Consider the following 18,207-nt stretch of genomic DNA (forward strand, 5'->3'; position numbering starts at 1 on the left):
GTTTGTTTTTGAAGCTGAGTTTCAAGCAGAAAGGAAACTCGCAGTGGGTGGGTGAACTTGGGCCGCGAGTGAGACACAGGCGGGCGCTTGGAGGGGTGAGTGTGCCCCTCTCCTCCACGCAGCCCACGCCGCGGTGGAAAAACAGGTTGGCAGCAAAACAGCCACCCCAAAAAAACCGAAAGGCGACGCCGGGAACCCTCACCGAGATGCAGAGCGAGCAGCCGGGGTTCCCTCCTCCGCAGTCCCTTCGAGGGGAGGACAGGAACGCGGGGGCGAGGGCATCCCTGCGGGTTGGGGATTGCCCCGTTGGGGGGGGGACCCCCCTTTTTTTTTTTTGCAGAGCACGGTGGAACAAGGCTGCTCATTCTCTCCGCTCGAAACCTTCGTCTGCCAGCATCAGCAAGCCGTGAGCAGAAATGCTCGTGACAAAGAGCCAGCGGTGCTGCTTGTTGTTGTTGTTGTTGTTGCGTTCTCGCTGCTGGGGACTGCGATGTTTGCGTGTCCCATCCCCTGGTGCCCACGCACGCGGGACCTCCTCTTGGAAAAGGGCTGCTGAGCACTTTGCTTTCTTGCACTGTAGCAGAGGGGGTGGTGGGCACGGGTCGGGGCAGCCCTGCGGGTTCTACTTTCCATCCTTTCAGAGATGTTTGCAGAAAACAACGCCGTGGCACTGCAGAGGGAGGCAGGCTGCGAGCCTCGGCGCTGTCAGGGTTGGTTTCTTTTGTAGCCTGACTTCCTGAGGAAGCAAAGCGTGTGTAGCAGTGAGGGGCCGGGCCCCCAGAGCCCCCCCCCACATTGCTCCGGACCCCAGGCAGCAGCTGGTGGCGTGGGGCTGCAGGAACCTGCGGGCTGCTGGGAGCCCGTGTGTGCTCAGACAGCACTCACAGCTCTTTGTGAGGCGGCTGTGTGTGTATAATGCCCACGGTGTGCATGTGCATACGTATGTATGATCCCAAAGGTCTGTTCTTTGAATGGCAGTAGCTTTCTTCACTGATCCCTTTGCATCCCTACCGTGTGCAGCCGTGGTTTTTTTCCTCACCAGCGTTTGTAACTGGGCTGGTTCTGTACAAGGAGCACTTCTGGCCACGGGCAGACAGTGGCAACATCAGGGCACAGAGCTGCCTTCCTGCAAGCTCTGCTGCCGTTGCATTGTTCAATCTCCAATGCATTAAACTTTGGAGTTACCCAGGCACTGCAAAGCTGGGAAAAAAAAAAAAAAAAAAAAAAAAAAAACAGTTTGAATGGCTGATGGTGAAAGTAGCTGGAGTAGTGGGGGATATGAAAATGTGAATTCAGCAGGCGTTTCCCACCGCTGGTTTTATTGGCTGCGGGGAAGAATCAGTTTTCTGCTGCACGCAGGTGCGCATCAGATGTTAAATAGCAGCTTGTGGAGGCCTCCCCGCTCACACTGCAAACATTCGTGCAGGTTTGCTGGTGGTGGAAGCTCCCTGGCAGAGCTGTGATGCGGGGGGTGCAGCAACCAGCATTGACCAGTTTGCAAAATGCCTTCGTGCTGCTCGTGATGGGTTAAATGCTTCCGTGCTCGGTGCAGCCCCTCCTGCCAACCCCCCAGCCCCGGAGGAGCTGCAGTTTGCCCATCCTAGAGCTGCGGAGGGGTGGTGGGAGCTGTGCTGGGTGCTGCCCCCCACCCTGGGAGCGTTGTATGAATGGAGGCAGCCCCATGGGCTCCCTTTGGTCTGAGTGAAGGACTTGGGGAAGGAGCTGTGGGTTCTGACAGTGGCGGTGATGCTGCTTGGATGGCTCTCAGTCGCACCTAAGGAACCAGACGCGCTGCGTACACAGGAGGAGTTTACACACGTAGGAATGCGTGTGTGTGTGTATCTGCACGCAGCTGTGCTGCTCTCCTGGCCCTCCTGCAGCTGATGTATGCAGCAGGGGCACGAGGAGAGGAAAGTTTTTTGCATCAGTAAAGTTCTCCTCTTCCCCCCCCCACCCCCTTCCCCCCCCCGCCTGCCCGGTGTGACCCCCCTCTTTGCGGCAGCACAGCAAAACTCACATACTGAAATCTCTTTTCTCTTCCCTTCTCTCTCATCTTTCTGTTTTTCTAGATGTTTCCCCTGCCAGTGGCTAATGGAAAAAACAGACCCACGACCCTAGCAAGCACTCAGTTTGGAGGATCAGGTATTGTCATCTTCAAATTTTTTTTTTTTTCTTAACAACATAAAGTCTGTTGTAATAAATGCATATTTGCTTCCAGAGCCCTGAACCGAGGGGGTTCAGTAGTTCTGTGTGTTTTCCTGGTGGCTGTTTGCTGCTGTTTCTTGGGATGCTCTCTGGGTTTGCCCCGCGTGTCTCTGGGCAGACAGAGGGCTTGTGCTGGGCGGCTCTGATGGGAGCAGACAGTCCGTGCTGGTCTGTTAAGCTGCTTAGATGAATGCATGTCTGCAGATGTACAGAGGAAAAAGTCTTCCAGGGTGTGTGTGTGTGTACATCACTGAGGAGATGCTTTGGTGGTGCTCCAAAGCCCAGAAGGTGTGACTGGGGTGGCTGCCCTGCTCAGCTCCCTGCTGCAGGTATGATGGATCTCTCTGTTCCCAGAGGTTCCTTTTGCAAAGCCCTCCTGGCCGCTCACCCCTAGGCAGTACAGAGGTGGCAGCAGGGCCGTGTGGAGCTGCTGCATGAGACCATATGCAGGCATCAGGCTGCTGAGCCCTTCCCACCTGCGTGGTGCCCCAGCAGCACTGAGCTGCAGCTGTGCTGCCCCGGTGCAGGGAAAGGGCTGCCTCCATCCGTCACTGGGGTCTGGGAACCCACCCAGCTGTGATAAACGGGTTCACTGAAGGACACAGAGCTTTCAGATGTCTGATTTGGGAGCGTGGTGGGGATTAATTTGAGGCTGAAGTGGGGAACCTGGGGACAACGCTGAGCCAGGCTTTTGTTGCCTGGAGAAGCCACGTTCCGTGCAGGGCTCGCTGCAGCCCCTGGCATGCAGGGAGCTGGGATGGATAAAACTTGACCTTCTCTGCCCCAGCTCCACTTGAACTATCCAGACACCTCCTGGCCATGCCAACAGCAGTGCCCATGCCTGGCACTTCAGGCAGGGAGCGGTGATGGGGCAGCATTTGGATGCTCCCAGGGATGCAGCGTGTGAGGGGTGCTCTGCCCCGCTCTGCTGTGCCCTTCTGGGCCGGGGAAGCACGGAGCTTTCAGCCTGCTCAGCTGCTTGTCAGGATGGCTTTGAGCAAACCCTTTCGCAGGGAGGTAAGCTGCTGAAGTTGGGTGCTGGGGAAAAAGGAGGAAATCCGAGGGCAGAAACTCTCAAGTTAACCCAGGTGGAAGCTGAGCTCCCCAGCGAGCGTTCCTGCCTGTGTATGTGCCTGCGACTTCTGCCGTTAAAATAATCCACCCAAGACATGCTACATGAGAGAGAACAGCGCTGGAGCGAGCTCCCATTAATTCGTTTCCTGCTCAGAGGCTGCTTTGGCTCTGGGCTCTGCAGGGCTGGCCAGAGGGGAGGCTGCAGGCAGGGCTGTGCTCAGCAGCCGCGCGGTGACCGGACCCCCCCCCTCCGCTTGGCTGGGCGGCCGCCGAAACAGCACCAAATCTTTTTTTTCTATTTCTTTTCTTTTTCCCTCCCCTTCCCTCTCTTTTCTTTCGGGTGAGTGAAAGGTAACGTTGACACCACCCTTCCTCTGGGCTGCTGCTTTTTGAGTCTGGCTGTGAGCAGTTCGTAAAAACACAGGGCTGATATTATACAACCAGCGGTTGCACAATCGCTGCCGGTCCCGGCCTCGGGGCCGTGGGACAGCTCTGTCCTGCAGGAGGGCAGCCTGGTTTGGGTTGCTCCAGCCGCAGTGTTACCCCTCAGCCTCTTGTCCTTAGTGCTCTGTGGGGGGTGGGAGCTGTGTCTGGGACTTCCCCCTTACCCTGGGTGTCCGAAGATGGGTTTTTGCTGACTGGGGGAATAGCTGCAGTGAGATGCCGATGAGGTGTGCTGCGTGCAGGGGTGCAGTGCAGCTGCTGAAAGCATCCACGCTGTCTGAATGAGGTCCCAGCCAGTGGCAAGGGCTGGTTTTCATAGTTTGTGGGCTCTGGTTTCACTTAATTTAACATCGCTATCTCATCATGACAACAACCCCAAGATAACAAACTGATGTTATCTGACGTGCCAGAAATAACGATGTTTCATGCTTCTGCCCACCCTGGGAAATGTGAATTCGTGGCCCCTCGCCCTTCATCTCCCTCCTCCTCAGGGAGTCCCAGTGCTGTTATTTCTGCCCCCCAAGGAGCTCATGGCTCCAGGCTGTGCCCCTGGGGCAGCAGCAGGTGGTGGGAGCCGGGCACTGCTCCCTGCCCATCACCGTGCCCCATTCACCAGGAGAAGGCTCTCGCTTCCCGAGCCCAGCTGGTCAGCAAAGAGATGCAGCAATTTGAAACAGCCCCAAGTTCAAATCCTCTCCAAATCCCAATTAATAAGTGCCTTGGCTGCCCCGGAGCGCGTGGGTGGCCCCAGGAGGGGGACCTGCTGCTCTCCGGAGCCAGGAAACTCAAAGTGTTAACACAAGCCCTCCAGCTCTGAGATCTCTTTGCTTTTATATTTGTCTCCTGGTTTTATTTTAAGCTCTGCCACTGTTTCCCTCATTTCTGTCCTCAAATGCACCAGGGAGGAACTGGTTTAGCTATCCCGCTGCCTGGACAATTCAGCACCTCCGCTCGGCGCTGTTCTGGCACGACGCAACCCAACAATTGCCACTAGGATGGAGCTGACGTCATGCGGGCCGCGGCCGCAGCATTTATAGCATGCAGGTCGCTGCGGGGAGGTTGGCCTTCCTGAGGCTCTGAGCTGCAAGCAGCATTTTCCAGCCTTGGCCGTGCTGGCATTTTATTTTAGCCCTGGCGCTCAGCGTGCGCCCGTCATCTCGCTCCTAGAAGGATGGGGTTGTGCCACATCTGTGTCCCCTGTCCCCTTTGTTGTAGTTTGCAGAGGGCCGCCTCGAGCAGGAGGCTCTGCCCCCACGTGCTGAACTTTGCATGGGAATAACCATTTTTAATTGACATTTAAGACAGAAGGAGTGATGGGAGGCAGAGAGATTGCCTCGTCTCTTTTCAACGCCTTTTCCTTGCTTGGTGCTGAGGGGAGCTCCCGTGCCCAAGATCTCTCGGGTGGGTTCGGGGGGGGGAGGTGGAGGGTGGCAGGGTTCTCTCTTGGTCTGCACTGAAGTTCCACCCCCAAGATGCGTTCAGTGCCTTTTTGCTGGGGAGACTGGGAGATGAGGCTGGTTGTTAGGGAATTGCTTTGATCGGGGCAAGTTCATAAAGTACATCTGAAGCTGGCGAACCAGGGAGCTTTTCAAAGAGTTACAAGCTGGTGCATGTAACAGATTTTAAGTTACAGTCTCCCGAACAAAGCGAATGCATTCTCCCTGGAGGCAGGTGAGTCCGTATCCCCTTTGAAAGCCTGCTTTAAACAGCATTCAAACTTGGATACCTGTGGCAACAGCACCAAGAGTAATAAATCCTCTGAAAGATGAGGGTGACTCTGTCATTGGTGCTGCAGGTGAGCTGCTGGAAGGTTTAACAAGGGTGCATGTGCACGCAGCCATGAGTCGGGATCACAGTGGAGTGGGAGCACCGTGCTGGCAGCAATAGGGTTTCAGGCTGCAGAACGGCATTTGCAACTATTTGCCACAGTGAGGAAAAGAGAAGCTTTTATTAGTAAGGCTGTATCACGTTTCCCTCCAAACCGCCTCGAGTTCCCACATGTTTTGCTTGTGCTGAAGTGGGAGTGATGGGCTGCGCTTGCTATTTTGATACGTGATGGAAGGCAGACGTGAGGGATGCAATATGGGGCTTGCTGTTTGGAACTGGCACTTCCCATTGCAGCGCGTCCCTCGGGCTGCTTGTGCAAGTCGTGTGCGTGTCACCAAAGCAGGAGCTGCCACCACGAGGAGTCAGTCACGGCGTTCTCCGTTGGCATCACCACATCTTCCAGATACAAATGCCTTTTGGCCGTTACCAAAGGAAGAACAAATCTCTTGCTATAGTCAAGTCAAAGCCTGGAAAGAGGCAATCGTCTGCTGCTCGGTGCAGCCCGGGAGCGTCTCCATGCCCGGGTGTAGGAGGGTGCTGAGGGCAGCTCCCCATGCTCCCGGCCCAGCCCTTCCAGTAACAGAGCCTGGAGGACTTTCAGGGAAGTTCTCCCACGTGCTGCAGGCGGTGCTTTGAAGGGCTTTCAGCTGTGCTTTGTCTGTGTCTTCGGGAGGCTCCTGTTCTCCCTCCTCTCCCTGATCTCACCCCGGGGTGTGGATCAGGTTAAGGATGCAGAAAATAGGGCTTGAAAAACAAACAGGCAGGAGGAAAAAAAAAAAAAATCCTGAAAGTGGGGTTGGGGGCAGGGAACGCAGGTCAGCAGGAAGTAGCAGGCATGGGGGGAGCAAAAGGCTTCACCCCTGCATCCCCACCTCACACCCCCTGCCCCCCGGGGTGCACCCCCCCCGTGCCAGCTGCTCCCCCTGCCCCTCTGCAACCAGTTTGAAACGCGACGGCCTCATCAGTTTTTGTTCCCTGTCTTCAAATCTGGTTGGTTGGTTTGTCTTTTTCCCTTGAGTTTTCTGTGCAGGGAGCAAGGACATCCCACTGGAGCAGGTTTGTGATGGGCGCAGTCGGGGAGAGCACGGAAGGGCGATGCTCCAAGGGCAGCTCGGCGCTGAAGTTTCACGTGCTGCCAGTCTTGGTGTGCTTAGCTTCAGGGTGAGAGGGTGCGTGCTTGCAGGGGAAGGAGATTTCTACTCATCTCTCACCCCAGGGAAGAGGCCTTCTGGCCAGATTTGAGGTTTCAAGCTAGGAGAGAGCCCAGGGAATGTCAGAGGTGCCAGAGAGCCAACGCTGTACTGAGATAAGCGACAGCTTTTGTTTAGAAACTGCAAATGCGACGCAGCCCTTGTTTAAGCACGCAGCTTTAGCTTTGCCAAGGAGTTGGAGCAGTGCAGCCATCCCCTGCCATAGAGCTTTCCCCTTCCCAAGGTGAGGCCATGCAGCCCTGGTGAAACTGTGCCTGCTCGAGGGCTTGTGCCAGGATGAGTGCTCCTGTGAAAGCTCCTGTGCCTCACCTGGGGTGGGAGTGTGCCTTCTGCCTTTCAAAAGAAGCTGCACCTGCTTTCCTTGAATAATAAAAGGAGGTGGTGCCTAATGCAGTTGCATTGCTTAGGCTGCTGTTGCCTCAATCATGAGGGCTGGGATCCCATTCAAATGATCTCGCGGTGAGCAGCGTGCTGGGGGGTTTGGTGCTGGGATGCAGCAGCTCTGCCTCAGCCCACCCCACATCTGCCTGAGCATCGGGCTGAGACCTGAACTTCGGTGTTTGAGAGGGGGAAAAAGGTAGGTGCCAAATGTGGCCGTGGCTGGGGAGCCCTGCCAGCACTGGGTGCTCCTCCGCCCGCTCTTCCTATCGCGTTCTGCTGGTGGGAGTAGGCAGAAAGCTTGCTTTTGGCTCAGCATCCCGACTCGAAGCCTTCCACGCTTGTTGTGCCCTTTCCAAAGGGGAGAGATGGCTTTGGAAGGGGCCCAGCAGGTCTGGCAAGCGTTGCTGCTGGACCTTGCTGCTGCTAATTTCGAATTCTGCATGCTCTGTAGGGTGCCCTGCTCCAGCACGTGCCCTGCGTGTGACCGGTCACTGCCTATTGCATCTCTATTGTTAATGTTTGTATGCAGTTAAACTCAAACTGGAATTGATGGTTTTTTTTTTAATTTGAGATAGCAAGTGAGTGCCTTAAGGGGACAGATTCAGTGCAAGGTGCCATTTTATTAGTCTGGATGAGCTCATCTCTAATCAGCTCTGTTATCTCCACGGTGCTAACATGGCTGGAGGATGCTGTACATGCATCTTCTCTCTGACCCCCACAATCACTGTTAAACGCAGTGTGCTTGCTGCTGTCCTAATACATGAGCAGACTGAGCACCATTGGGTGATGATGCTGTTTGCAAGCACCATTTTCACCAGTGGTGCATCTTACTGCTTCAGGTGGAGGAGCACAGCTTTGACTTCCATGCTCACAGCAGTGAGATGGGGTGTGTGTGTTTCCTGCCTGCTTTGAGGCCTGGACCAGTGTGCACGGGAAGAGACCATCAGCTAAGGGCATAGAATCTCGGAATAGTTGGGTTGGAAGGGATGTTAAAGATGGTCCAGTTCCAACCCCATGCTGAAGGCAGCGTTGCTACCCACCAGATCAGGGTGCCTGGCCCTCTTGGGGAGCACGGTGTCTCGTTGCAGATGGGGCAGATGCAAAATGATCGCCCAACCCTGAGCTGGAAACCTGCCCAGGAGCAGTGAGAGCCAAACTGTGCCTGGAAAGCTCCTGGAACAGGCTTGGTACCTCTGCCCCGTGTCACGGGCATTGCAGCAGGTGAGCGCAGGGTGGCAGCTTGCTGGCAGTGGTTCTCTTCTGCCTTGGCTTTTGCTGCTGTGCTCAGCCTGTTCTACCAGCTCTGGGTGCTGCAGGGCGGTGGGCCGGTGCCATCCGACGCAGCTGTCTCAGTTATGCCAAGAAGTTTGCCCACATCTGCCTCTCGGATTCTCAGCCGCGTGGGTTGGGATTAGCCTGCCCTCTCCCAGCGCCTCCAAATAGCTGAGACATCCCGGGAGCATGGAGAGGGGGTGGCAGCCTGCGGGCTCCCAGCTGCCTGCCGGGGAGCGCTGGCTGTCCCTCGTGTCACTATGCATTGAGGACAAGGGACCTGAGCAGCAGCGAGGTGCCAGGACATGTCACCAAGCCACCAGCCTGGCTGGGTGCGTGCACTTACCCAAAGCTGATGGGCTTTTGGGCTGTGAGGATGGGCATCGTGCTCCCTAGCCAGGAGACTGCACGAGCAGGAGGTTTGAATGTGAGCATCTCTTTGTGAGCGGTGCTTTCTGGGGGAGAGGTGGCATTTTAATGCATTCTGCTGGATTGCATTTCACACATCGCCCAGAAAGCTGCAGGTGCCCCATCCTTGGAGGAACCCAAGGCCACGAGTGGGCCCTGGGCAGCATGAACCGGTGAGGGGCACCCAGCCCACGGCAGGGAGTGGGGTTGGGTGGCTCTGGGGTCCTTTCCAACCCAACCACGCTGTGATTTTAGGGCTGTTGGTTGCTGCTTATGCCAGACCTCCAAGCTGAGATGAGCCTGCGTGGAGATGATCTCACTGCGAGTCTCAGAGACCCTCCTGCCAGAAGGTGCCCAAGTATTCTGCAAGTCTTGATTAGCGCATTAGTTGAAACAAATTGAGTTATATATGCCACACAGGGAAGAAAGGTACTGCGCTCCTTCAGTGTTGACTTAAAGTTTAATTAATTTTGTTGCCAAATGAGGCATGAAATACGGTGTGAAACACATTGTGGTGCTGAATGTGTAATTGTACGTGGGGCCGGGAGCACAGCGAGCGCTGGGGATAGGAGATCACCGGAGGCGAGCGCTCTTGTGGCACCGAAACCCACGTTTGGCAGCTGCTGCACGGCCGTGTTTGTGCCCATGGCACCGAGCTGGGCTGGGGGGATCCATCCCCAGCAGCTGCCCTGGGGATGTGGGGCCCAGCCAGCCCCATGCACAGCCCCACACCGCCCAACGTGCAGCGTTGATGACAGTGCAGCCAGGCTTTGGGGTAGGTAGGATGGGGGGAGTTTTCCTTGGGGTTGTGGAGGTTCTGGGTTGGCGTGGTTTCGTGGGATGGAAGCACGTAGGAAAAGCTATCAAAGCAGGAAGGAGGTGAGCGGTGAGCGCGGGTTTCTCGATTCGTCTTGCGAGGATTTTCGGGGACGGTTTTGTCTGTGCCCTTCAGGATGCTGTGATTAATGTTTCTGGAGGGCAGACGTCTTTGCTGCAGCTTGTATCACCTCCGTCTCACTGCTAGAGCAGGTGGATGTCAGGACACCTGCCTTTATTTTGTTTTATTTTATTTTTTTTCCCCTGAATTTTTCAGTGATCTCTGCCCAGGTAGCTCAGCTCCAAAGCTAACAGGAGAAAAATCTGAGAACCTCCTGTCCATCTGCTGTGAACCCTGAGCAGTGCAGCCCCACCTCCAAAGTGACCAGAGGCTCCATCTCTCTCTAAATTTAGCCCGAGATTGCGTCAAGAGCAAGAGGGGAGGTGAAGTTAACGTGGCACAAGCTTTTTTTTTTTCCGGCAGGGAGCCTTCATGGTTAAGCAGGGACTGAAAATAAATGAATGGCGTCACTCCAGGGTGGCAGGAACCCACGTGGGTGGGTGGGTTTGGGTAACGAGCAGAGCAAAGGGTGTTGTCTGCAGAACCCCGACTGGTCCTGAACAGGAAAACCTTCCAGGAAAGCACGTGCTGCTCACCCATGTCCTGCCTGCAGGTCGTGCTCTGTGTCGGAGGTGACACTTGTCCCGCATTGCAGCCCAGGGTTGTGACCACCTGGAGCCGTTCCTCTCCTTCTCCAAGAGGTCTGAGTCATCGTCTGCTCCCAGGGATGGGGGTTTGTGGTGTTTTTTGCCTTCTTAGAGCCGTGCTGGGCTCTCTCAGGGTGCTGCGTGGCATCCAAGAGTGCCACTGGGGACAACCCAATGTGACCCAGCCACGCTCCTGCAGGACCCATCCAGACAGAGCAAGCCACGGAGGATGCAGGTGTTGCTGATCACTTTTGCTTTCCTCTGTGGCGTGGGGTCCCTTCCTCACCGTGTCCCCCCTTGCAGAGGACAGTTGTGTGACAATGACTCTTCATCCGGGAGGTCCTGGGCCCCTTCTGCTTTTTTTTCTTTTTTTTTTTTTAAAGTGAGGTGGTCTCTCCTCCAAAGGCTTGTTAATGCCCCATTAACATTGTTATACAAAACAGCAGTACGCCATTTAATTAGGAAAAATACTACTAACCTCTACCATATGTTGCTCTTCTCCTCGTATTTGCATTTGAAAGTCCAGCTGAATTTCAATGTGAAACTGGATTTTATCCAAATGATGAATGGCCTGAGAGGCGGCGGGAAGATGGATGTGCCTCCCTATCAAATGTCGTGGGTTTTTTTGTTTTTTTTTTCTCTTCCTCCATTTGAAAAAGAAAGAAATAAGAGCAGGGGATGCCCTTAGTCCTCCTCGTACCGCGGTTCAACCTGCTCACACCTTTCCTCCCAAACCTTGCACGGCTGCGTGCTGCTTCTGCATCCCCCAAGTGCTGGCTGCAGCCGACCAAAGGAGAGCGATGGATTTCGGGTATGGCTGCTCCCTCCTTGTAGGTTTTGCCATCTCCTTGGTTGACCTAGGGAAGAAAACAGCGCTGCCTACGGGCACCACTTCTCCCAGAACACAAGCCAAGCACCCAGCTCTGCAGCACTTTGCTTCCGCAGCAGCACACGGAGCTGCCAAGTGCTCTTTGCTTTGTTATCCCAACCCGGGCCATCGCTTGCCCACGAGCAGCAGCTTTGGGCAGCACACAGCGCTGCTGCAGGAGCCCCACGGCTTTGGTTGTCCTCCGAGGTCCGGCGGAGCTGAGCTGACAGCAAGCTCAGCATCACCTCGCTGAGCTGCGTGCTCGCGCGGCTCTCAGTGACCTTAAAAATCAGCTCCTCTCCTGCTTATTTCACATCCTCTCAGATCTGCCTCGTGGGTGCCGGGTGCCGCGGGGCTCTGGCTTTTGTTCTCCTTTCCCCTGGGCCCCTCCGGTCAGCTCAGTCTTTAAGACAGTTTTGCTTGCTTTTTTTTGTTGTTGTTGTTGTTGTCATCGTCGTTGTTGTGTTCGTGCAGCTGAAGCGATGTGATTACATTTCCAGATCGGGGCGATGGGCTAACAAGTCAGGAAACTCTTTTTGAGCCGTGTTGTGTTGTTTTGGGGTTGTTTTTTTTTTTCTTTTTTCCCCCTCTTATTTTAAAAAAAGAGCGTGGCTCACTTCCGAATGATCCAAGGCTCCAGTTGGGATGCTCTCTGCCTTGCTCACTTCTCTTGGCACGAGAGCTCCGTGCCACCACCAGCACCCTGCTCCTGGGGTTGTTGGGTCCCCAAAAGGAAGGGGCTTCCCATCCCCATGAGAACTGCAAGGCCAGAGGGGTCACATCCATCCCCCAGCGCTGTGTGCCACCCCCTCTCCTGCCCCTTCCCTGGGGTTTACCCCGGCACCAGCATCTCCCCGTGCTGCTCTGGCTCCGCTCATCCATTGCCTCACTCCCGGATTGCAATTTGGAAAACAGACACCAGCAGCCTCACCGGATCGTCTCGCAATGGCGACTTCCTTCCTAAAAAAGAGGAGGATGTTTGCGGAGTTGGTGGCTTGCCATTATTTTCCCCCCCCCCCCATCGGATTGCCTGACGCTTTGCAGGGAGCCCAGGGTTCCCGGTGAGCCGAGGTGCCAGCACAGAGCTCACCCCGGTGCTGCAACATTTGCCCTTCTTTGGGTCTGCACGAAGGAGGCTGTGAGTCACCTCGGAGCGATAGTTACCCCGCTCCCATCTTGCATTCGTGTTGTGTAGCCAGCAGGATTATTTATAACTTAGCCAGCATCCCGAGTCTATTGTTTCAGCAAAGAGCAGGAATGACTAGATGACTTCCTGAGGTTCTTTTTTTGTTGTTGTTGTTTTTTCTTTTTTACCACCCCCTCATTTTTGTTTTTTTTTTTTATTTTTTTTCAATCTGCTTTTCCTTCCAAGTATTATATTCGCCTGTTGGATGCTTTCCCCCCTCCCCCCCCCCCCCCCCCCCCCCCCCCCCCCCCCCCCCCACATCTTCCCCTCCTGATTGTGCATTTGTGCCGCTGACAATCCCGCTGCCGGTGTTGCTTTAACCCTAGAAGTGGGGTTTGTGCCCGGGGTGGGATCACAGCACGTTGGGGAGCTTCTGCTGGGTGTTTTCCAGCCCAGTTCCTCCCTGGCTGAGCACAGCCCCATCCCAGCACCTTCCCTTCGCTACCAAGCACCCAAGGCAGTTACAGGAGCGCGCTGGGGGCAGAACAGCTGAAGAACAACTTCAGCTTGTGGTCAGCAGAGATCCTGCGCGGCTCCTCTCGGTTTCTGTTAGCTCAGAACTCAAAACTGAGCCCTCGTTTATTTTTAAGCCTCTGTTTCTGGCCAAGGTTCCTGCCAGCCTTTGCTTTCCCTCTCTTTGCAGCCCCTCTGGACCCTTCCCAGGGGGCCGTGCCATGACCTAGCCCCAAATTTGGGGGTTGATGTTGCAGAGGCGCTGCTCTCCTGGCTCTGCTCTCCTGGTGCTGCCTGGCCTCACGCAAAAAAAATGTGAAGTTTGTCCAGATGGAGCCCCACAGCTCTGGAAATGCTGCTTGGGTGTGAGCAGAAGTCGGGGGTTGGGGGGGGGAAATGAGTGTTGAATTCTGCCCCGTGGGGTTGTTGTGCTCTTTGTGGCTCGCTGAGCTTCCCCAGGTTTGTCCTTGTGCAGAGCATCAGCTGTGGGTCTGACCCTGGAGCTCTGGGTGTGGGGCAGAGGTGATGCTGTGCAGCGGGTAGGAGGAGATGGCCATCTGGGGAGCTGGTATCTGGGGCTCTCCCCAGCGCTGCTTGTCTTGTGGCAATACAAACCAGAGGTCCTTTGGGCCAGGGGCTGAACTGTTGGTAAGAGCTTATCCCACACGAGGTGGGTTTGGGTCATGCAGAGCCAGAGGGGAATCCAGGAGGGTCCTTGCACGTGGCCGTGCTGCTTTGCTTCTCCTCCTCATCGCTTTGAGGCTTTGGGACGGGGGTTCCCTGAGGCTGAGCACCCCCTGTGCTGGCTCCATCCCCCCCCACGGCACTGGGAGCCTGGTGTGAGCATCGCCGCCTCTTCCAGCCCTTCTGGGTCAGCTCCGAAATAGAGGGCAGCCCATCACCCCCAGCTCGCTTCGTCCCTTTCAAAGCGCTGCGGGTTTTCTTTGTTGTTGTTCTGTTTTCTTTAAATAATGTCCTCCCAGAGTTGAAACCGTCGGGGCTGGTGCTTTGGGGGGTTTGCCCCCCCCCAAAGTGTGAAAACTGAAAGATGAACGCGACGCTGTGGTTTGGACGGCGGCGGTGGGCAGATCTCTGTGCTGCAGAATGCGGGGCTCTCCAGCCAAGCTGGGGTGGTTGGAGAACACGGCAGGCAGTGGCAGAGCTGGGTCGGTCCATGCAGGTATTCAGGGGATGATCTTTGCCTTGTGCCAAAGGCCTGTGTCAGCTCTGGTCACGGCCGCTGCGTTTCCAGCGCTGCCCTGATTTTTGGGCCAGTCTCTCTCTCTAGGCACAATAGCTTAGAAACAGTTTTGTTCCCCGGAGAGAGGCTTGGAGGTTCGAACCTTGATAAAACGCGTTGAGATCTGCAGATAAAGGAGATGGAGACAATAAGCAGCGAGCGGAGCCGTGCCAGACAAACCCCCCTATCGCCACAACAGAGCCGGGCAGGATGGGGTGGGGATGGCTTTTGTTAGAGGGCAAACAGCCTCTCCAAAGCTGCCATGTGGACGTGATCGAAGGGGTGCAGCCAAGCCTTGACCTTGTCCCTTCGCAGGGCTCGTGCCAAGGGGATCACGGCTGTGGGTAAGGGCGCTTTGAGCTTTTCCCTGCGCTTCTCATTGCCCAGGGTGCTCTCTGCCTGTCTTGCTCCGTGCTCTCAGCTCCCCGGGCAGGGCATTGTTAAAAAAAAAAAAAAAACAAAAAAAAAACCCACTTGGTAAACTTAATCCACGCCATAAACCTCGTTAACTTTCTTTTAAGTGCCTCTGCTTGTCCTTAGCGTGAACCCTGCCGTCCCCAAACAAAGGCAGCGGCGGTGGGCAGGGACGGGGCGGCCGGAGGAGGAGCGCGGGGCCGGGACGCTGGGTGCAGGATTCCGGCTGTGCCGCGGCCATGGCAGCGCCGCGCGGGCTGCACAGGGGTAGGTGCCCACCGGCATCGGGCAGCACGGGGATCTGGCTCCGGGCCGGGAGCGGTGGGAAGGGATCGTTCCCGAGGGGTCGGCTGGAATCGTGCTGTCGATGGGGGTGGAGGTGGAGGGGGGTGGGGGGTCTGCTGGGGGCTCGCCTCTTGCCCGTGCGCTGTGCCCACCGCTGGGTCCCGTGCCGCTTTGGGGCAGGAGCAGGACACCAGCCCCCGTTGTGGGAGCAGGATGCAAGAGTTCCCGTCTTTTTTTCTGCCGCTTCCTTGCCTTCCCTTGTAACGTTGGTCCCTTAAGAGTGCTGACAGCGAGGTGCTGAGAGGAGCACGGTGCGTGGCTGGGTGCTGGCCCTGCAGCACGGCGGGGCTCCTGGCTGCCTGCATACCCCAACTGGCTGGGAGCAGTGGGAGGCACGATGCTGCGGGCGCTCCGGGCCTTTCCTTCCCCTGCTGCAAGGGGCTGTGGCGTGGTTTCGTTTCAGCTGGCTTTAGAAACAAACCCAGCCCCTGCCCAGCTGGCTGCGATGTGTGGCAGCGTCTGGAGGGTGCGCGGTGCGGGTGAGGCCAAGGCTGCTGCTTGCACGGGTTTGCAGAACAGGGGGAGAAAATGAGCAGCGTTGAGCAGTACATCAGTGCCCGGCCGGGCGGTGCAGAAAGTGGCAACGAGTGGGGTCAGAGCCATGAAATCTGCTTTCAGATCTGCGTGGGGTTCCCAAGGAGCTGGTGAGGGGATGCCCGGGCTGCACCCAGGGAACGGTGTGAGATTGCACTGCAGGGACAAGTGCTGCTTATTCCCAGGCCGGCAGGAGCCGTGCCACACGCCGAGTGCCATCTGCTGGCACCTCTCCCTGCGCCCACGGACAGCGAGGGCTCAGGGACAGCAGAGGCGACTTGAGAAGCAGGGTCTCCTTTGGGTGCTCGGAGCCTAAAGCCGCACAGGGCAGCCCTGATTTCCCACCCATCCTGGGGTGGTGCTCAGTGGGTCTTCAGCACCGACAGCAGGAGCTTCAAACAGAGCTGATGTTGTTCAGGTGTGCTCTCCCTGTGGCCTCTTGGCTTTAGGGACAGAAGTGGAACGTGGGGAACGGAGTGTGGTTATGCAAAGATGTGGATTCTTAGCAGGGGAAGGGACGAATGAACATCTTGAAGTATTTATATGTAAAAGGGGGGGGGGAGGGAATAAAAAGCCATGGTTCTTGGAAACGGTGCTTCTTAGTAGCAGGGAGATCAAACGCAGCCCTTTTTAATGCAATTTAAATAATCGATGGTATATTCAATTACCGAAATATTTGGCAGAGCTCTAAATAGGTCACATCTGTCCTTAAACCGTACTGAAGGTAAATATCTCACTGCAATAGCTGAGCTCTGCCAGAATTGGTGCCCGGAGGGGACGTTCCTTGGCTGCACACGGGTTGATCCCCCCAAACCCTGCTCCTTGTGTGCTGCTTTGGGATCCCCAAAACCCAGGAATGGGTGTTGGGTGTGCTTTGGGCACCCCAGAAACCCGGGGTTGTGTATGGAAGGTTGTAACGCTGTATTTGCAGCGCTGGGACCTTGAATTGTGCTGTTCCATTGCGGTGGGTGCACGGCTGCTGCTGTGGGGGGGGGGATTTGGCATCCCAGGGTGAGCCCCACGCTCAGCCCCGTCCCTTTAGAAAAGGAGAAAGGGGGGAAAAAAGACGAAGCTTTGTTGTGGCAACGGCGGTCTTGAAGCAATTTGCAAACAAAAGCTGGAGCTCAGGGCTCGCCTCGGCCCCGCGCGGAGGCAGGTGGTGCGGAGAACACTTTGTTTGGGAAAGTTTTTCTCATTGTGTCGAACAATTCTTCTTCGATGAGCCTTCCTGTGGGCTGAATCATCGGCCCGGAGAGATCGCGTCGGCTCCGCGCGTCGCATCCTGTGCGGGTCGGGGCATCCTGCGTGGGGCCGGGGGTGCAGGGTTGGGGGCAGAGGATGCAGGATTGGGGGCTGGGGTTGCAGGATTGGGGGCCAGGATTGCGAGGTTGGGGGCAGAGGGTGCAGGATTGGGGGCTGGGGGTGCGGGATTGGGGGCTGGGAGTGCAGAACAACAGCCCTGCAGCCCCTCATGCAGAGCAGAGGCTCCTGCCTGCTCCTTCCCCTCATCCATCCTGTCCCCCCACTCACGCTCAAGCTCTCGCTAAAGACACAGTCTGTTTTTTTCCCTCTTACTCCAAGGAAGCTGACGGGATGCGCTGCTGCAGGGATTGCACTCACAGATAGGCCTTCTCCCTAAAGAGGAGACCCACGTAAACCCCCAAGGCCACGCAGGTGTGCTGCGTGTGGCCGCCGTCCCGCGGCCTTTCCACATTATTTGGAAATGGGCCTCGATTTGTCTAATTTTTAACCACCACCATGCTGGCACCGCTCTGGGGACACATCCCAGGGGGACACCGAGGATCCCTTCCCCATTGATGTCCCCCTGATGTCCCTGTTTGCCAAATCCGTGATGGGCAAGCGGCAGCAAATGGGTGCTTGGGTCCTGTCCCCCCTCCACCCCCCACCCCGCAGGCAATGGGGAGCGAGTGGGAAAAGCTTTGCACCCCCACCCCGCAACGAGAGGGCGGTTTCATCTCCGCCGCCCTCGTTTGATTTTTTTACATTGCAAATGAAACAATGCTTGGAAAGATGCAAATCGGGGTGGAAACAGAGGTAAACGCTCCTCACGAAAATAGCCCGGGTGGGTGCGTGGGGCGACTGCTTGCGGCTGCAGAACCCACCGTGGGCTGCAGAATCCAAAAGGTCGGCGTGCACCGTCCCGGGGAACGCGGAGCCGTCGCGTTTCATCCCCCCCGGGGCTCAGCAAAATGAATTCTGTCTTTGGGCAGCGCGACGGCGTCCACGTCTTTCGCGAGCGTGCAACTTTGCGGCGAAGCAAATGAGCTGGAAAAAGGCAGCGGGTTCCCTCCCTGCCCACAGCTCTCTGTTTAATGGAATACGACGCCTTGCTGTATGAATAAGCATCGATCCGCTGAATTTAAGTTGTTTCGCGGTAGCGTGCGCGGTGCCGGTGTTGAGCGCGTGGGGTGAGGAAGACGAGGAGCAGTTCCGGGTGGGCTGGGCTCGTGCTGAGGTTGGCTTGCAGGGCTGCTGTTCCTTTGGAGGGGCTGCGGGCACACGTAAGGGTTTTGGGGTGTTTGGGCTGGGGTGGGTGTTTCTTCAGTGTAGGTGAGCCTTCCCAAATGGGCACACTTGGAAGCGGGGCGGTTGCTGCGCTCGCTGTAGTCAGACTGAAGGCGAAGGGCAGCACCTCGGGCTGGCAACAAAGACCCACATGGGAGCCCGGTTTGGGGCAAGTTCTGAGCCCTTCCCATTCTGGGGAGGGCTGTGTGCTTTGTCCCTTAGACCCTCGATGTCGTGCTCTTTGCACCGTGTGCCTGGTTGATGAGCTGGGGACGAGGGACACCTGGGATCCTCC

General features: G+C 56.4%; 1 protein-coding gene across 20 annotated transcripts in view; it reads left to right on the forward strand.

Moving 5' to 3' along the window:
- The window catches only part of TCF3 (transcription factor 3), a 50,732-nt gene that overhangs the window by 4,102 nt on the left and 28,423 nt on the right, over positions 1 to 18,207 (forward strand). For 18 of the 20 annotated variants that reach the window (XM_021378400.1, XM_021378402.1, XM_021378403.1 and 15 more), the window contains exon 2: positions 2,070 to 2,142. In XM_021378400.1, the coding sequence (XP_021234075.1) occupies positions 2,070 to 2,142 (73 nt within the window). Of the gene's footprint in view, positions 1 to 2,069; positions 2,143 to 14,573; positions 14,775 to 18,207 lie in introns of those variants that run through there. The other 2 variants (XM_021378415.1, XM_021378416.1) reach the window with 1 other exon arrangement.

Source organism: Numida meleagris, chromosome 27, assembly GCF_002078875.1.
Source record: "Numida meleagris isolate 19003 breed g44 Domestic line chromosome 27, NumMel1.0, whole genome shotgun sequence".
Lineage (NCBI taxonomy): Eukaryota > Metazoa > Chordata > Aves > Galliformes > Numididae > Numida > Numida meleagris.